Below are 20,368 nucleotides of genomic sequence, written 5' to 3'. Positions count from 1 at the left end.
GCTATGAACAGAATCAATAGGTGATACAAATCTCATTAAAAATGCCCCAGATAATAACACTGACCCCTTCACTGAGGGGCCATTACCCAGAATCCCTCTGCCCTTCCGCAAAGGGCTGATGATTCATTTGAAAAGACTAAATGAATGGAGACAACCAGGTAATTTCTCTGAAGATCTCAACATTCTGGCCGATTATTTATATCGCTGGTCAGGACTTGACTTTATTTTTTTATTTTTATATGTTTACAACAAAAGGGCATTTGACTATTGACTAGATTTCATGCTTAATGTTTGACACAGGTTTTGATGTAGTACTCTCATAGGAATATTCAGAGTTTAATACAAGTTGAGCTCAGTCGACAGCATTTGTGGCATAATGTTGATTACCACAAATGAATTTAGACTTGTCCCTCCTTTTCTTTAAAAAAAAAGAAGCAACAAAACAGTTACAGTGAGTCACTTATAACGGAAGTGAGTGTGGCCAATTTTTTTATTTTAATTTCTTTTTTTCATATTTACATTGTTATTGGTTGATTGTCAAACACAACACAGAACAAAGCAAAATATACATGCACAGAGTCAACCATTATCCCCCTTAATTCCCTATCCCAATCCCCAACCCCCAACAAACATTCCCGTGGTCCAAGCCTGAATATACACATCTAAACACAAAGAGAGAGAGAGAGAAAAAAGGGTTTCTCTCCACATGGCCCTCACCGAGAGCCTTCCAGAAGGATCATGTATTTGTCCCATTTCTTACCATATGCATCTATTTTGCAAAGCTCTTTGTATGACATCTTTTCTAATGCCGCCACCCTGCCCAAATCGGTGAACCATTCTTGAAATCAGGGAGCGCCATTTGACTTCCGTCCTCTAAGAATGATCTGTCTGCCAATCATTACACTAGTTTGGACCCAGCTTTTTGTATGTTTGTCACCTACTTTAATAACCGTCCCAACACCCAATATACATAGTCTGGGGCAGAATGAAATCTGAGTATCTAAAACCTCACAGATAAAATTCTGGACTCTTAATATCATTATAATCAATGATGCTGTCTACATTGGAAGCGTCCGTTGGACGCGCCGACAATAAACGTGTGATCCGTTCCATTTTGCGCAGCAGGTGCTGGTGCTACTACACAAATTAAACGGTTTAGAACGTTCGTGTTGACACGTCCAGTGTAGAAAGCCTCAAACCGTTGCCTTGTGTCACGTCAATGGACGTGTGTAACGTTTACAGGTTGGCCCCATTGACTTCCATTATAAGTACCTCACTGTAACCCAGATTATTACTTATATTTTTTTGGGACAAGTTGAAATTATTTTTGTGGTAATCAACATTATGCCACAAATGCTGTCATCTGAGCTAGCTGAATTGAGATCAATTACCGTTTTGAATCCCTCACAGCCTCGTTGTCATTCCCATAAAAAAATCAAAGATGGCGCTAGCTTGAATAAGGTCTATCACCCCGATTTTGGACTGCATGTAAACACCTTTACCAACGTTCTCATTGGTTTATCCAATGTGCGAAATTTTTGTGACTGTTTACGTTTTGATATTGAAAGCAGAGAATAACGTAAATCTAACGTAAACAGGGTTTTCTTGTGTTGTCGTATTTTTGTATGGGACGATTTTCAAGTGTATCAAATTCACAGTTAGTGGCTGATGTAGAATTCACTGTGAACTATCTACTTTTCTTCAGAACGTGGAAGTGTTGCACAACTCATAATGCAAGCCTAATTTTGTTTTCCGATCTCCAGTGTTTTCAGTCGCATCCCTCGTTTTTAGTGGATAATGCACGATCATGTAGATTTACACTCTACAATATCAGGCAGATAAGATCCTTCCTCTCTGAACATGCCACACAACTTCTTGTTCAGTCACTTGTCATAACTAGACCGGACTACTGTAACGCTCTCATTGCAGGCCTCCCTGCATGCACAATTAGACCCCTGCAAATGATCCAGAATGCAGCAGCACATCTGGTCTTTAATGAACCAAAGAGAGCTCATATTACAGCACTCCTTGTCTCTCTTCACTGGCTGCCGGTTGATGCACGTATCAAATTCAAGGCTCTGATGCTGGCATACAGAACAGTCACTGGGTCTGCTCCAGCATACCTAAAATCATTTCTGCAGAGCTATGCACCCACTAGAAGACTGCGGTCGGCTAAGGAACGTCGCCTTGTTGTACCAACACAAAGAGGCACCAAAACACTTTCCCGGACTTTAGGCTTCATCGTACCATGTTGGTGGAACGACCTTCCCAACTCCATCCGTGAAGCTCTTTTCAGCACTTTTCGTACCACTGTCTCCTTAAGATGATTCGCTTATAATATATTCCTCTTTTGTAAGTCGCTTTGGATAAAAGCATCTGCCAAATGAAAACATGTAAATGTAAATAATGTGATGTTTAGTGTATTAAATTTGTAAAACTTTCCAAAGAAAAAAAACGTGGCTCCATAATACTTTACACAATCGCAATGATCGTGTTTTGACAGTATCTCACCCGTCCAAGTTTAAAGAGTTGGTTGATGACATGAAGCGATGGGCTGAGGTAAGTTACGTTAACAACGACAGCAACAACGTCAAGTTTTGCCTGAACTTGTTTTTACTACAACTAACATTTAAAATGGTTGTTGTTCTCTGTGTGGATCACTTGTTCCGGTAGTTTTTACATTGCTATTATGGAGACCAGAAAACAGTCCAGCGGTGATTAAAATCATCATGGCGCCACCCGGCGGTTGGTCAGGATAACCCGCGTGATTCTGTTGTGTTTATCCATACACTATTGCTGATCCCAAATCAGCTCTTCGAGTAGGACTACCACTGGATATATGGGTCTTCAAATCAAAGGCAAAACAAGGAGGTTACCTTGACTACCACTACCCAAACCGTTACCAACGACAACTTGAGTTCTCCAATAAAAGCACAGTTCCATAAACAGCGTCGTCCAATCAGAGCACTGCATTTCCGATAGTTATATTAAAACACTTATTTAAAAAAAGCAAGTCATAGCGTGATATTTAAAGGAATATTCCGGGTTCAACACAAGTTAAGCTCAATCGACAGCATTTGTGGCATAATGTTGATTACCACAACAATTTATTTCGACTTGTCCCTCCTTTTCTTTAAAAAAAACAAAAAAAGAGCAAAAATCAAGGTTACAGTGAGGCACTTACAATGGAAATGAATGGTGCCAAATTTTGGAGGGTTTCAAATGCTGTCGATTGAGCTTAACTTGTATTAAACCAGGAATATTCCTTTAAGTGTGTGTGTGTGTGTGTGTGTGTGTGTGTGTGTGTGTGTGTGTACTAACAGCTGTAGCCACAGAATTCAAGTTGTAAAACGTATCAACATGAAAACTGCCTGGTAAAAATGATAATAATAAATCTAAAGGCCTCATCACTTATAAATTTGGCGACAGTTTGTTTGTCATAGTTATGAATGTATGTGTGTATGAATATAGTACATTTTTAGGCTTGTTGGTGAATTGAATTATATGGAATTATACAATGTTCTAGAACTTTAGTGGAAATTTGATCGGACTTTATAAAGGAATTCATAAAGGTCTGAGCAAAGGTATACAATACTGAAATGACATTTTCATGGCACCCCAAAAGTACACAAGGAGCTGTATATCTGAAAATGATGATTTAAAATGACCCTTTCCCTTGTGATTTAAAAATGTGTGTTATTTTGCAATGTTTTCTTGTTTAGGACATTTTAACACCATATAAACATGTAAAAATACTTTTTTGAACAACAATTTACATCGTCCTTATTTACAAAATAAAACATTATATTCATTATATGTCATTAATATTGTAAAATTCTTCAAATTTCCATTTTTATTGTCTGAAGTCTGCTGCTGCTCAATGACTAACATTCATGTGTGTTGATTGTACCACAAGATGTAAATGAATCTACCATTTGGCAACTGAGACCAAAATTATTTTCTCTCTCTTTGTCGTTCTAAAAAGGCCTTCATTCTCTATTAAATTATTAAATATGAGTGAAAATTTCTAATGGCAGTAATATGTAGATGTTTTTGGAAATGCCATGCTTCTGAAGACAAAACTTTGATATATGTCGTCTTTTCGTACCTGTTTTCTCAAGAATTCTAAAGGAAAACATTGTGCAACATGGTCCATTAATCCATTCTTGGCCTCCATTTTGGCTCAGTTTCTTATCCAGACGAGAGAGAAACCAGCCGCCATACTGGACCAGTTTCTGAGCAGCAGTTTAAAACAGGACATGCGTGTGAAACTGCATCCACTTTGGATTGGGGGGGGTGGGGGTCAACAATAAGCCGCCATGTTGGATCCAACTCACAAGGCTGGATATGTGAAACTAGAAGATAAACTGGATTGTTGTCTCACTAGCCTTGGTTTGTGAAACTGGTGTCAATGTTGGATGTGTTGCTCACCACGTTGGGTTGGTGTAAGTGATGTTGTACTTTTTAGCCCAGCGAGCGAACACCTGTTTCTCTGTTATGAAGCGATGATGTGATCCACGGCGCCCCCTCTCGTTCTGCAGGTACATTACACACTCATCCGGACCCCTTGGTTTGTAATAGTGATAGGGCATCCGTTTGGGCTGTGGACGCTTCCTACATGAAAAAGAATTCAGAAAACATCAGGAACTACACATTCTATCTTTAAAAAATATATACTGTGTATAAATTAGGACTGGGAAGTTTAAAGCATTAATTTCTGTGCTTAATATTTATAGATTGATAGAAAAAACGCAATTAATGCAATATCCGGTTTTTGTTTTTTTACTTACTGAAACTTCGCGCGATAGGGGAAAGGTGTCACAAGTTGTTCCTGCCAGGAACTAACCCAGGCACATTTGTAAAATGGGTGAAACTTCACTAATGCTTTCCCCACTTTCTATGGCTAAAATGGGCATATATACATTTTGAGGAGGTACACGCTCCATGCAACTGCACACCTTAGCACAGAATCTGATTGTGTGGAGAAGTGCACGCTTATTCATTATGTGCAACACATGTCCCAACTCCCGGGCATAATAAACACAGGAGCGGATTTACTGTACAGAGAATTGAGAACCAGGCATGCGAGGAGAGGAGTTATTTTGGAGTGAAGCCCTTTCCGTTTCTATATGTTTTTGATGGTAGCTTCTCACCGCTGGAAAAGCAGGTTGCTACGTCACTTTTGGGTGTGTTCCATTCAGAAGTGATCATCCCGATGCCTTATTCCCTTCATAGTCTTTTCTGGAGGTATGAAAGGTGTGTGGCTCAAAAATAACATTCATTTGGAACTCTCAATTTTTTTTTTTGGAAATGCTGTGATCTTATAACATGACTATCATGATTGCTCTTCCCTCGAACTGCCCGTCGGAGGCTGATTTATCCCGTTTGGATCGCAGAGACAGTATGATGTTTAAACCGCAAAAGGTAGCTATTAAATATGTAGTCTGTATGTGCTGCACGCTACAAAGTGAATACTCTGCTCACTGTCATCTGCTACAAACAGTCTGTGTGATGCTCATGATGGTGTTTTTCGTACAGATATCTATATTTCAATGAGCAGCCGTTCACACATTCACTTTGAAGCATGCAGCACATGCAAACTATGTATTTATCTGAATAAATCGCAGCCTTTGTGGTTTAATAACACTGTAGGACATAATGTGATTTTGATTTGTGCACTGAATGATTACTTTACTAAATGACATTCACAAGTCAGATGATATTTGTTTTGGTATCTGAGCATTTTTACGAGCATTAGTAAAAGTGCATGAGCGCAGTATCGGACCCGATTCCAATACCAGTATCAATATCAGTATCGGGACATCCCGAATTTACAAAATATAAACACCAATAGAACTCTGAAGCAAACCAGAGTTTGAATTCAGCTGTTTCTGGAGACTCCATGGTCTCTTTCTTCTCATTTAATAACATCATTTCACCACAAATCAATATTTCATGTCCATTAATTTATTTATTTGGTAAGTAGTCTTGTTATAAGTGGGATAACGAGTAGTTAGATGGTTATTTTTGCAAAACAAACACCAACTACACACGAACCAGAGGTTGAATTCAGCTGTTTCTGGAGACTCTGCGGTCTCTTTCTTCTCATATAATAAAATAATTTCAACACAAATTATACAAAAATTATTTATTTGGTAAGCAGCTGTGAAATAAGCTGGATAATGTAAAAGTCAGTCTTTATTGCAATATAAACCCCTTCAGTGTGAAACAAGAGCTCTCTGCTCCACGTATTCTATATATATATATATATATATATATATATATATATATAATCTGAGACCACACTGAAAATCTGGGATTCAAAATCTAATTTGAACCTGGAAATAAAGTTTTAGGGTTAAAAAAATAAATAAAACAAATAAAGGTTAAAACAAATAAGAAAAATTTAGGATACTGCACTATTTCATGTAAATTTAACAGATAACATAATTTGTCATGAAAAACATTTATTAAATTAGATAAAAAGCTATTTCACTTTTTGGACCACTGTGGAATACAGTCTATACTGTGTAAACACACATATATACACTATATTGCCAAAAGTATTCGCTCATCTGCCTTTAGACGCATATGAACTTAAGTGACATCCCATTCTTAATCCATAGGGTTTAATATGACGTCGGCCCACCCTTTGCAGCTATAACAGCTTCAACTCTTCTGGGAAGGCTTTCCACAAGGTTTAGGAGTGTGTTTATGGGAATTTATGACCATTCTTCCAGAAGCGCATTTGTGAGGTCAGACACTGATGTTGGACGAGAAGGCCTGGCTCACAGTCTTTGCTCTAATTCATCCCAAAGGTGCTCTATCGGGTTGAGGTCAGGACTCTGTGCAGGCCAGTCAAGTTCTTCCACACCAAACTCGCTCATCCATGTCTTTATGGACCTTTCTTTGTGCACTGGTGCGCAGTCATGTTGGAACAGGAAGGGGCCATCCCCAAACTGTTCCCACAAAGTTGGGAGCATGGAATTGTCCAAAATCTCTTGGTATGCTGAAGCATTCAGAGTTCCTTTCACTGGAACTAAGGGGCCAAGCCCAGCTCCTGAAAAACAACCCCACACCATAATCCCCCTCCACCAAACTTCACAGTTGGCACAATGCAGTCAGACAAGTACCGTTCTCCTGGCAACCGCCAAACCCAGACTCGTCCATCAGATTGCCAGATGGAGAAGCGTGATTCGTCACTCCAGAGAACGCGTCTCCACTGCTCTAGAGTCCAGTGGCGGCGTGCTTTACACCACTGCATCCGACGCTTTGCATTGCACTTGGTGATGTATGGCTTGGATGCAGCTGCTCGGCCATGGAAACCCATTCCATGAAGCTCTCTATGCACTGTTCTTGAGCTAATCTGAAGGCCACATGAACTTTGGAGGTCTGTAGCGATTGACTCTGCAGAAAGTTGGCCTCCTCTGCGCACTATGCGCCTCAGCATCCGCTGACCCCGCTCTGTCATTTTACGTGGCCTACCACTTCGTGGCTGAGTTGCTGTCATTCCCAATCGCTTCCACTTTGTTATAACACCACTGACAGTTGACTGTGGAATATTTAGTAGCGAGGAAATTTCACGACTGGACTTGTTGCACAGGTGGCATCCTATCACAGTACCACGCTGGAATTCACTGAGCTCCTGAGAGCGGCCCATTCTTTCACAAATGTTTGTAGAAGCAGTCTGCATGCCTAGGTGCTTCATTTTATACACCTGTGGCCATGAAAGTGATTGGAACACCTGAATTCAATTATTTGGATGGGTGAGCGAATACTTTTGGCAATATAGTGTATATATATATATATATATGTGTGTGTGTGTGTGTGTTTATACAGTATAGACTGTATTCCACAGTGGTCCAAAAAGTGAAATAGCTTTTTATCTAATTTAATAAATGTTTTTGTTTATCTAATATATATATATATATACATAAACCACAGTTAATCAAGAATATATGTATTTTTTGGGTATCCTTGGTGTCTACAGAATTACCATGACAGGATAAAAATTACTGCTGCCTATTTAAAAAATGTAAATTTCTAAAAATGAAAATTTTACTGGCCATTTTCTCTTACCCACAGTGATTGGGCGGCACCATTCCATAAACCTTTATGTTGTCACACATCTCAATGGCGATCACCATGGTGAACCAGCCTGTGCTTAACCAGGACTGCGACTTTTTTCTGTGCAACAGGACACAGATAGTAGTAGTGAGAACAAATATGACAAAAACAATTATTACAGTTGACACCTACATTTTCTCCAAGCTAAATTATTGATGTTAATTAGATAAAAGGTGCTTCGGAATGTCATACTTCATTCAAGCATACGTAAGAGTAATATCCATTCAGTTGTAACAATGTAAAAAAAAATTCTACAATACAATAATAAAATGAAACAGACATGTTAAAACTAGAGTGCAAAACTCATTTGTCTATATTGAAACTTTCAAAACTTGTCTCTTCTGAGAAATAACTTGAAGAAGTGTATGTGTATACCTGTCCCGGCCGGTCTCTTTCTGAAAGAGCGTGTCAAACTTTAGCATTTTGCTGGGGGAGATGATGAAGAACGAGAGGTTACTGTAGGTCATACTGACTCGCTGGATGAGCCGGTACAGAGTTCCCTTCGCTTCTCGTCCGATCTTTGACGACGGGCCCCAGAATATGACAGCAGGGCTCTCTGAGCGATTGAGGAACTCTGCAGGTTTCCGAATGACCCGGAACACACTGGAATGAGCCACGATGCGCACACTGGTCCGGTTCCCCACGTCTGATTCGTATCCAGATGTTGGAGCATCGTTCATTCGGATGACACACTCAGTACGGTCGATCTCCTCTCCTGCGTGAGTCCCCAATACGTGACTGGAGCTCGTCACCAAAGCACACCAGTGACAGTGTAGGGTCATACTCTACAACAACAATATACACAACTTATCAACTTATTAGAGTCATCTATCTATCTGTCTGTCTATCATTCTGTCATTTGATCTGCCTGTCTGTTTGTCTGCCTGTCTGTCTGTCTATCTATCTATCTATCTGTCTGTCTATCATTCTGTCATTTGATCTGCCTGTCTGTTTGTCTGCCTGTATGTCTGTCTGTCTATCTATCTATCTATCTGTCTGTCTACCATTCTGTCATTTGATCTGCCTGTCTGTTTGTCTGCCTGTGTGTCTGTCTGTCTGTCTATCTATCTATCTGTCTGTCTATCATTCTGTCATTTGATCTGCCTGTCTGTTTGTCTGCCTGTATGTCTGTCTGTCTGTCTATCTATCTATCTAACTGTTTGTCTATCATTCTGTCATTTGATCTGCCTGTCTGTTTGTCTGCCTGTCTATCTGTCTGTCTGTCTGTCTATCTATCTATCTATCTATCTATCTATCTATCTGTCTGTCTGTCTGTCATTGTCATTTTATCAGCATGCCTGTCTGTCTATCTATCTGTCTGTCTGTCTGTCTGTCTGTCTATCTATCATTCTGTCATTTTATCAGCATGCCTGTCTGTCTGTCTGTCTATCTATCTGTCTGTCTATCATTCTGTCATTCATCTGCCTGTCTGTTTGTCTGCCTGTGTGTCTGTCTGTCTATCAATCTGTCATTCATCTGCCTGTCTGTTTGTCTGCCTGTATGTCTGTCTGTCTGTCTGTCTATCTATCTAACTGTTTGTCTATCATTCTGTCATTTTATCTGCCTGTCTGTTTGTCTGCCTGTCTGTCTATCTGTCTGTCTGTCTATCATTCTGTCATTTTATCTGCCTGCCTGTCTGTCTGTCTAGCTATCTGTCTGTCTATCTATCTATCTGTCTGTCTATTTATCTATCATTCTGTCATTTTATCTGTCTGCCTGCCTATCTATGTATGTACATATCTGTCTATCTATCTATCTATCTATCATTCTGTCATTTTATCTATCTGCCTGCCTGTCTCTCTTTTCATCCATCCGTCTATCTGTCTGTCCATCATTCTATAATTTGTTCAATTGATCTATCTGTCCGTCCGTCAGTCTTGCTGTATATCTATCTTAAATGTTATTTTTAAAACATCACCTTGTTGCCATAAACAGGTATGTATCCCTCCTTCCCAGCCCATTTCTTAAGGTTAGTGTGTTTGACGGTGTGGTGGAAGCTGTTCACTTTAAAGGGGCTGTAAAGTTCGTTTGAGCTGTTGGAGCTGTAGAGGATGAGGAGGGTCATAATGAGAAAGACTGCCCCATAGATCACCATCCGCTGGCCCTGCTGCCATTGCTGATTACACACACACACACACACACACACACACACAGAGAAACAGAGAACACTGACTATGTTATCAGTTAGTGAACAATAACAGATTGCATAAATGATAACAATATTTTATTTGTGGGTGAACTATCCCTAAAAAGGTGCCAGTATATAATGCACATTGCCTTTGTATTGTAATGTGAACATTTATGGTAAATGTAAGCTAACAATGTACACTGAAAAGTGGAAGATCTATTTAATTTACTAATAAACTGTTGTTTAAAAAAAAAAGTTACTTACTTTATCTACAAACCGTAGTCTCATTCTCCTGCTATCCTTCTATCACGTTTCACTTATCATGCCTAGGAACAAGGAGAGAGATCAGTTTGCCATGTTCTCCGTTTACAGCTCTGTTTTGTTTAAGACAGGATTATGGCATATAATATAAGCCTTCTTTAGCTAGCCTGTATGTTTATAATATTCTTAATCAATCCAATACTACAAAATAATATTACTAATACTACTAAATAAATAACCCCTAGCACATTTCCCGTGAGAAGAACTGCATGACATCAGATACACAAGTCATGTGGCTCTGTTGAACTATGAACAAGCAGCAAATAAAAACAGCTTGTCACATCAGACACACACAAACTTAATATTTTAGTCTGATTCACCAATAATACATGACCACTATACTACCTTGAAATTATAACACCTGTTATTACATTATATACATATATATAACAAAATTTATCTCATAGAAATTATGTTTATATTTATACATTATTTTCACGAGAATAAAGCACATTTTCAACCCAAATTCTCTTACTGTAATCACAATGCAAAAAAGCTCATTCTCATTACTGTATTGCAAAAATAAAATAATGATATATTTAAATTGTTAAACATTTATAAATCATGGCAGAAGGCCTATTTGTTTCACTGTTTTAAATAAAAACAAATATTGTATTACAGTTATAATATTTGAATGAGAAATCACAGTAGGGAACTTTTGGAATAAAAACATTTTCCAGGTGAAATTTAACCTGGACATATTTTTATGAGATTCATCTATATAGATTTAAACATTTTTAAATAATACTACTAATAAATAATAAAGAAGGCAATATTTTAGGCTGAGCAACACAATTTGAAAAGAACAGATGTAAATATATAATTGTAAATAATACATATATAACATATTTGTAAATATATGTATATATATATGATACTGTATATAGCCAAATATATGCATTTAAAAATATTGTCTCTAACAGATAGTCACACCTCAAGGCCTCTTTAACTCAGCAGGCTTTATCAGACCTGTATTTGTGCAGAATTACAGTATCACCTATATACAATCCACAGTGCATTTAAAACAATAGCAAACACATACATTATGAATATGCATTGATGTAAACACACATGCACACATCATAAAGCTATTTGTGACAGCCGTTGATGGTGTGAGCTGGTTCGGTCAGCAGGATAAAGCGTCTGATCTCGAGAAGAAAACGGATTCAGAAGCAGAAGGTGTTTCTTGATCGCACTTCTTACTGATGCATCAGGTTTTGACGTTTGATCCGAGCAGCAGCAGCATCATCAGTCATTCCGTTGCCTTATAATAATCTCTCCGCCAGAGCAGGATTTGCGCATGCGCATTCGAAGCGACGCGAAAAGAACGTTTCCGAGAAAAGCTGCCTGACGTCAGCACCCAGTCAACCAATCAGAACGCTCCAACGGCGCTGGTCTAGTTCGCTTGCAGTGTGGAAGAGGAAAAACACGATAGATGCGGCATATCGTCATCAAAGTACATTTCCAAAGTAAATACATTTATTTTTATATTGGAAAATATTTATATCCATGTTTTGAATGATATACGAATAATAGGCTAATTAATGTCTTTAATATTATGCTATTAGTCCTGACATTACCTACTGTAGTTTCCTTATATTCACATATTAATAATAAATATAGTAAATACATAATAAATAGGTCTGTAAAAAATAGAAAAGACTTTAAATGATTCTCAAATTTAAACTGTATAACATCTGCAACATCTGAGTATGATTGAGTCAAATGTGATATACAGTATATCCTAGTGGATTATCCTATTTAGTTAGTTAACTAACTGACAACTGAGCTTCAGACAAGTAGTGCATTAAGTCTGTGGTTAAGATGGTTAAAGGAGATCGGTGCATAGTATATACAGCTTTGATTCTGCATAGATATGTTCATCACTATGAATAAACAATAAAAATCTCTTGGTTTCAAGAGGGAATGACAATTACATTCTTTAAGTTTGATATAAGAACAATATTAGAGGTATTAAGTGATGTAAATGTATTATACTGTCATGTGACTGCCATCATGAATACTTAGTAATATGTAATAAATACTAGTAATACTAATTCTTTTGATTCATTTCGGACTCTTGCACTCCGAATTTAGACTCTCTCACACTTTGGATTCAGACTCACTTGCATTCTGGATTCAGACTCTCACGTTCTAGATCGGGGTGTCCAACTCAATTTCAGCCCCAGCCACATCAGTGTTATGTGTGCCCTCAAAGGCCCGGTTGGAAATGTGGCACTGGAACCTGATGTGATAGCACCCATGCAATTACCAATAATATTACATATTTTGTGAATTGACATTTACATTTGACAGTAAGCATTGATTTTGGGTTTGGGATGCAGATTAAATTATAATACTCTGATAGACCCGACTAAATTAGGTCTTCTTTACAGATTCCTGTCTGCTTATTAAATCAGAGTCTTCTTGGAATTTATGAAGGCAAACAAAACCTATTACATTTTTCTACAATCAAAGAGCATTTGAAGAAACAGATTTTACACAGAAGGAAAACTGATAGCTTGGTCCATAATGATTATGAAAATTATCCATAGTTCTTCTATAGTATCCATAGTTATAACAAATGTATTTGTAATAAGACCACATGTACAACCATGCATAACTCCTCACTACCATGGTTAGTAATATAAAGAAGTAGAATGGTTCTATATAAAAAAAAGGGTTACTAAAGTGAATCCATTGTTAAAAAAAGAAAGGTTTGTGATGTGTGGATTGAAAAGCCTTCTAATTTTTGTCATGGCACAAATTTGGTGTTTTCTCCTGTTTTCTTTGTCGGATCTGTTTAGAATGTCTGGGCTGTTTAATGTGATTTTAAACTAGTTTAATCACCGAGACATTTAGAGTTTTGCAATAGAGAATTCTGTGCCGCGTTCATACTCTTTACGAGCACTGTTTGCCTGTGCTGTGCGGTCGAGACCATTCCGTGAATAAACGTGTTTGCTTTGTGCTCACGTACCTCTTTTCATTCTGTTGTGCAGGTAAATTATCGGGGTAACTAGCGCTGTTGATAATTATGTGTCCTATGCGGTTGAGACCTGTCTATGTGTAGACGCATCTGCTTTGCGCTCGCGCCACTCTCTCCACTGAACCATGCTGATAATTGGTGCGGATAGTGCCGTTTCATTCCTCTTTTGGAGTGAGCAAAATTCACTCCAAAAAGTAAGGTTAGGAACAGATGACAGGAAAGCACTAACTGGTTGGTCAGTTAAACTTTCTGTTCACCTGCCATTCTATGTTTCTTAGCTCGCTGGCCACATGACATGAGGTGGGGGGCCGGATTTGGCCCTGAGGGCCTTGAGTTTGACACCAGAGCTCTAGATTCAGACACTCTCACACTCTGGATTCAATGTACTGTGCACTCTAGATTCAGACTCTCTGGATTCAGACTCTCATGCACTCTGGTTTCAAATTGGATTCAGACTCTCACGCACTCTGGATTCAGATTCTTTCACACTCTGGATTCAGACTCTCTCGCGCTCTGGATTCAGATTCTTTCACACTCTGGATTTAGACTCTCTCGCGCTCTGGATTCAGACTCTGTCGTGCTCTGGATTTAGTCTCTCACACACTCTGGATTCAGACTCTGTCGCACTCTGGATTCAGATTCTTTCACACTCTGGATTCAGACTCTGTCTCACTCTGGATTCAGACTCTCTCGCGCTCTGGATTCAGACTCTCTCGCGCTCTGGATTCAGACTCTGTCACACTCTGGATTTAGTCTCTCACACACTCTGGATTCAGACTCTCACGCACTCTGGATTCAGACTCTCACGCACTCTGGATTCAGACTCTCTCGCGCTCTGGATTTAGTCTCTCACACACTCTGGATTCAGACTCTGTCGCACTCTGGATTTAGTCTCTCACACACTCTGGATTCAGACTCTCACGCACTCTGGATTCAGACTCTCACGCACTCTGGATTCAGACTCTCTCGCACTCTGGATTCAGACTCTCTCGCACTCTGGATTCAGACTCTGTCGCACTCTGGATTCAGACTCTCACGCACTCTGGATTCAGACTCTCATGCACTCTGGATTCAGACTCTCTCGCACTCTGGATTCAGACTCTCGCACTCTGGATTCAGACTCTCACGCACTCTGGATTCAGACTCTCACGCACTCTGGATTCAGACTCTCTCGCACTCTGGATTCAGACTCTCGCACTCTGGATTCAGACTCTCACACACTCTGGATTCAGACTCTCATGCACTCTGGATTCAGACTCTCACGCACTCTGGATTCAGATTCTCGCACTCTGGATTCAGACTCTGTCGCACTCTGGATTCAGACTCTCTCGCACTCTGGATTCAGACTCTCTCGCGCTCTGGATTTAGTCTCTCACACACTCTGGATTCAGACTCTGTCGCACTCTGGATTTAGTCTCTCACACACTCTGGATTCAGACTCTCACGCACTCTGGATTCAGACTCTCTCGCACTCTGGATTCAGACTCTCGCACTCTGGATTCAGACTCTGTCGCACTCTGGATTCAGACTCTCACGCACTCTGGATTCAGATTCTCGCACTCTGGATTCAGACTCTGTCGCACTCTGGATTCAGACTCTCGCACTCTGGATTCAGACTCTCGCACTCTGGATTCAGACTCTCTCGCACTCTGGATTCAGACTCTCGCACTCTGGATTCAGACTCTCGCACTCTGGATTCAGACTCTGTCTCACTTTGGATTCAGACTCTGTCGCACTCTGGATTCAGACTCTGTCGCACTCTGGATTCAGACTCTCACGCACTCTGGATTCAGACTCTCTCGCACTCTGGATTCAGACTCTGTCGCACTCTGGATTCAGACTCTCGCACTCTGGATTCAGACTCTCTCGCACTCTGGATTCAGACTCTCGCACTCTGGATTCAGACTCTCGCACTCTGGATTCAGACTCTGTCTCACTCTGGATTCAGACTCTGTCGCACTCTGGATTCAGACTCTCACGCACTCTGGATTCAGACTCTCTCGCACTCTGGATTCAGACTCTGTCGCACTCTGGATTCAGACTCTCACGCACTCTGGATTCAGACTCTGTCGCACTCTGGATTCAGACTCTGTCTCACTCTGGATTCAGACTCTGTCGCGCTGTGATCCAGACTCTCTCGTGCTCTGGATTCAGACTCTGTCGCACTCTGGATTCAGAATCTGTCTCACTCTGGATTCAGACTCTGTCTCACTCTGGATTCAGACTCTCACGCACTCTGGATTCAGACTCTGTCTCATTCTGGATTCAGACTCTCTCTCACTCTGGATTCAGACTTTCACGCACTCTGGATTCAGACTCTGTCTCACTCTGGATTCAGACTCTCTCGCGCTCTGGATTCAGACTCTGTCTCACTCTGGATTCAGACTCTCTCGCACTCTGGATTCAGACTCTCACACACTCTGGATTCAGACTCTCACGCACTCTAGATTCAGACTCTCACACACTCTGGATTCAGACTCTCTCGCACTCTGGATTCAGACTCTCACACACACTGGATTCAGACTCTCACACACTCTAGATTCAGACTCTCACACACTCTGGATTCAGACTCTCTCGCGCTCTGGATTCAGACTCTGTCGCGCTGTGATCCAGACTCTGTCGCGCTCTAGATTCAGAATCTGTCACACTCTGGATTCAGATTCTGTCACACTGTGATTCAGACTCTGTTGTGCTCTTGATTCAGACTTTTTCACACAGACCGGTTCAGCCATTTCAGTGCTTTCTTATGAGAGCATCACATCTGCAGTGCTCTTCGGTCAGAATAATATACAAAACAAAAATTGACAATTAAATCTTTGAATGTCTGTCAAGAATATGATAAAGCATTACTGAAATTCAAAATGCTTATTATAGGGGGCCTGGGTAGCTCAGCGAGTATTGACGCTGACTACCACACCTGGAGTTTGTGAGTTACCCAGGGCGTGCTGAGTGACTCCAGCCAGGTCTCCTAAGCAACCAAATTGGCCCGGTTGCAAGGGAGGGTAGAGTCACATTGGGTAACCTCCTCGTGGTCACTATAATGTGGTTTGCTCTCGGTGGGGTGCGTGGTGAGTTGTGTGTGGATGCCGCGGTGGATGGCGTGAAGCCTCCATATGTGCTATGTCTCCACGGTAATGTGCTCAACAAGCCACGTGATAAGATGCGCGGATTGATGGTCTCAGACACGGAGGCAACTGAGATTCGTCCTCCGCCACCCGGATTGAGGCGAGTCACTACGCCACCACGAGGACTTAGAGTGCATTGGGAATTGGGCATTCCAAATTGGAGAGAAAACAAATGCTCATTATAATGTATACTATTCAGAATTAATTTTAACATTAAAAAAAATTATAATAAAACTGTACCAAATAAAACAAAGGCAGAGCAGCACAATTTAAAGCAAAATTGGTGGCTGATTTTCAACACTAAAAGCACCACAGTGGAAGAGTGTTTTTTTTTATTATCTAAACTTAAACGTATACTTTAGGGGGAAATTGCATTTTTAAACCTTCCCAAGATTGACCTAACTCTGAACAAACTCCACAAAGCCTGATTTGGTAACAACTATTGGTCTTGATGTTGTTGTGGTGACCAGGGTGGGTAAACAAACCGTAGTTTCCCCTGTGATGCCCAGTGGCCAAAAATGAGTTTCTCTGTGATGAAGAGATGGCCGCCCCTCTTTGCATGCTCATTGACGTGGTTCATACGGCACTCATCCAGACGCAACAGCTCACAGTAGTGGTATGGTACGAAGGTGTGGTTGGCATGTCTACAACCAAGACATAATAGAGATTGCAAAGTTAGGGGACTACATTATTGCTACAAATCCACAAATTTAAAGTGCTAGTTCACCCAAAAATAATGTACTCACCCTCATTTGTTCCAAACTTTTTTCTTCCGTGGAACACCAAAGTCACATTTCACTTTCATTCATTATGCAATGAAAGTGAATGGTGACTGAAAATAACATTTCCTTTTGTGTTTCCTGGAGGAAAGTAGTTCACACGGGTTTGGAACAATATGAGGGTGAGTAAATGATGACAGAATTTTCATTTTTGGGTGAACCTTTAAGATCAGAACTCAAGACTGAAACTGACCTTAATTCAGCTCGATTTAGTTCAATTTAACTCACCTGCAGTAAGAGCCATCAATCATTCCATAAACCAGAATGCTGTCAAACACCTCCAGTGCTAAAATCATAGTAAAAAACCGTGTACTGAGGAATGCCCCCGATTTCATCCTCTCGGTCCGGAAAAAAATCCCTGCTGTCGTACCAGGTGTGGCACGCTGGTGTGGGAGATGGCACACAGACTCGAACTGTTCCCCACATAAACCTCAAATCCCACTGTAGGTGTTGCATTCATGCGGATCACACAGTCTTGTCTGTCAATCTCTTGACCATGCCCACTGCCCACCATCTGGCCAGAACTGGACACAACAGCACATTTGCCGCAGTGGAAGCCCAGAAACTGAGAGAGAATACAGAGTATAAGAAAAATCTAGAAAGTGAATATACACTACATGGACAAATGAATGTGGACACCTGTTGAGCACTTAATTTAAAAACTAAAGGTGTTCAATGGGGTTCCCACCTGTTAGTAGGTTGTAGCTGAAATAGACAAACCCGTCACTAGAAAGTGGGTGTCCACATAGTTTTGGCCATTTAAATTGAATTGTACACTCAAAGAGTCAAAAGTGTAACTTGCATGTGAACTTGAGCGACTGTATGGATGAACTCTCATGTAACCACGGAGACCCCTTTTCATGGCAACCCCAGACCTGATCACAAGATTATACCACAGTAAAAGAAAGAGAGAGAGGAGGAAGAGGAAGACCCAGTGGAACCTCTGAGAGATGAGAGAGAGAGAGAAAGAAAGAGAGGCTAATTCAGAATCAATGATAAAATAATGAAAAAAATTATAATAAATAAAATACCTTTGCCAAACCCCCAGTTCAGTCATAATATGAAACATAAAAGCATAATACCAGGGACATCATGTCCTATTGAGGCTGAAGATCTAACCCAGGTGTTCTCGTGGGGAGAAACATTCATTGTCCTGAATAAATAAAAAATCACTCCTGTTAATTACTCTAATTCAGCAATCATTAAATAACTGTGAGCAATACATTCTGAAGATTTTGCCACTAATGTAATAATGTAATATAACTATCAATAACCTTTTATTAATATATACTGAATGCAGGGGCGTAGATTCCGGGGGAGATGGGGGTAAGATCCCCCCATAATCAAAACAAGCAAGATATTTACGTTCCGACGTGGAAACGCGGCTTCAACTCAAAATAAAAAAAATCATAAAATAAATAAAATAATGAATGATTAATTTTTTACTATTAACTTACTATTTAATAAATAAAGTACAAATAAAATGAAAATGTGTTTTCTGTTTACTAATTAATAAAATAAAACTTAATAATAATAATAATTCATATTTTATAAAATATAAATATATTTTATTAGCTAAATAAAATACAATTACATTAACTATTTAATAGCTAATAAAATACAATAAAATAAAATCCCTCTTTGCATACATTGTAACTCGTTTTGGAAATCAAGGATTTAGTTATCAAAGTAAAAGATTAAAATTTTGAAAAAAAAAAAAAAAAAAAAAAAAAAATATATATATATATATATATATATATATATATATATATATATATATATATATATATATCACCATACCAGTATAAAAATACATAACTTTCTTTTTTTTTTATAAGGAAATTGACATTAACCGTTATATTTAGTCATTTAGCAGACAATTTTGTCCAAAGTGCAAATTAAGTACAAATTAAGAAAGACATAATTAAAAAAATATGTATTTTTGTATTGTTTTGTGGTATGAATGTATTGCATTGCATAGTATTACATGTTTAGTATAGTAATATTGTAATGTTTTAAACGTTTTCATATTTAAATATTTAAGCAATGTTAATGATTATTATTATTATTATTATTATTATTACATAAATGTCAACACGACAGCTTCGAGAGGCAAGAGTCAAATCGCGACTGTTGATGTGATTGGATAATCAACGCGTTGCGCCCCTCCCTTCTCTCACCTTATTGGTTCTTTCTCAGCCGTCTAATGCAGCTATAGGGTCTTGACGCTGTCGGTCAAATCTCCGCCCCGCCCACCAGGAAACTACAGTTAGTGTGAGCAACGCAGAATGGAAATGTCCTTCCAAACCGGGAGAAAGTGAGTGTGTGCAGTTTTTGAAATATTTCTATTTAGCCACTTAAGCTGCTTTTAATTTCCTGCCCTTATGTTCAATGTAAGCATGCATACATTTGTATTCGAGAGGAAACTGTCAACAACTGTTGTGTGTGTTAAGCTAAGCTAATGTGCTGCTTGGTATCTAAGGACATGGACACACAGAGAGGGTCAGTTTATCAGTAAATTAGTATAAATACAAATAGAAAACTCTTATATGAAACAGGTTCTGTGTCTTTATGTTTATTTTAACTTGCAATCAGTGTTGGTTAAGTTACTCTAAAAAAGTAATTAATTACTAACTACTAATTACTTCTTCTACAGAGTAATTAGATTACTGCACTAATTACAAATTGTCTGAAAAGTAATTGCATTAATTATTGCTAATTACTTTCTAAAACCCTGCTCAACCTCGACCAGATGAAAAATACAAGGATAGACATGAAACATGAAAAGAATGCTTTAAATTAGAAAATATATATATATTTTTATTTTATTATTTTTTAAATATTTGTTTAATTTATCCCCTTTTCTCCCCAATTTGGAATGCCCAATTCCCACTACTTAGTA

At 39.2% G+C, this 20,368-nt stretch overlaps 2 protein-coding genes and 1 pseudogene across 10 annotated transcripts in view; 1 reads left to right on the top strand and 2 right to left on the bottom strand.

Annotated features, from left to right (window-relative positions):
• Positions 1-446: 446 nt before the first annotated feature.
• Positions 447-11,890, bottom strand: LOC127430468 (alpha-N-acetylgalactosaminide alpha-2,6-sialyltransferase 6-like). 7 transcript variants are annotated; one of them, XM_051680259.1, is made up of 7 exons: positions 11,648-11,869; positions 11,510-11,545; positions 10,520-10,581; positions 10,046-10,243; positions 8,503-8,912; positions 8,080-8,187; positions 447-4,614 (listed from the first exon to the last, which is right to left on the bottom strand). In XM_051680259.1, exons 3-7 carry the CDS (start codon positions 10,541-10,543, stop codon positions 4,428-4,430), a joined length of 927 nt encoding a protein of 308 aa, XP_051536219.1. In that variant the 5' UTR covers positions 10,544-10,581; positions 11,510-11,545; positions 11,648-11,869; the 3' UTR covers positions 447-4,427. The 7 variants fall into 7 exon arrangements, with proteins under 7 accessions (XP_051536219.1, XP_051536223.1, XP_051536220.1 ...); XM_051680263.1 differs by having other exon boundaries at positions 11,780-11,840; XM_051680260.1 differs by lacking the exon at positions 11,510-11,545 and having other exon boundaries at positions 11,780-11,890.
• A 64-nt stretch (positions 11,891-11,954) lies between these two features.
• Positions 11,955-20,368, top strand: part of LOC127430466 (mitoguardin 2) — a 28,138-nt gene continuing 19,724 nt past the window's right edge. For 2 of the 3 annotated variants that reach the window (XM_051680252.1, XM_051680253.1), the window contains exons 1-2: positions 12,002-12,045; positions 19,666-19,783. The gene's annotated coding sequence lies outside the window, so the exon portion shown is untranslated. Of the gene's footprint in view, positions 12,046-19,665; positions 19,784-20,368 lie in introns of all 3 variants that reach the window. The other variant, XM_051680254.1, reaches the window with a different exon arrangement.
• Positions 17,127-18,031, bottom strand: LOC127430964 (alpha-N-acetyl-neuraminyl-2,3-beta-galactosyl-1,3-N-acetyl-galactosaminide alpha-2,6-sialyltransferase-like; annotated as a pseudogene).

This window comes from Myxocyprinus asiaticus, chromosome 40, assembly GCF_019703515.2.
Source record: "Myxocyprinus asiaticus isolate MX2 ecotype Aquarium Trade chromosome 40, UBuf_Myxa_2, whole genome shotgun sequence".
NCBI classification, from domain to species: domain Eukaryota; kingdom Metazoa; phylum Chordata; class Actinopteri; order Cypriniformes; family Catostomidae; genus Myxocyprinus; species Myxocyprinus asiaticus.
Note: the sequence above shows the minus strand (reverse complement) of the source record. Positions and strands in the feature narration are given on the sequence as shown.

Bases quoted from the DNA above. Each gene is read 5' to 3' on its own strand.
- LOC127430468 (XM_051680260.1), bottom strand. From the start codon at position 10,543: ATGAGACTACGGTTTGTAGATAAA. The intron at 8,188-8,502 runs GTATACACATAC...CCTGTTGCACAG, and splicing joins AAAGAGACCGGCCGGGACAG to AAAAAAGTCGCAGTCCTGGT. The intron at 4,615-8,079 runs GTAAGAGAAAAT...TTTTTCATGTAG, and splicing joins GTGCCGCCCAATCACTGTGG to GAAGCGTCCACAGCCCAAAC.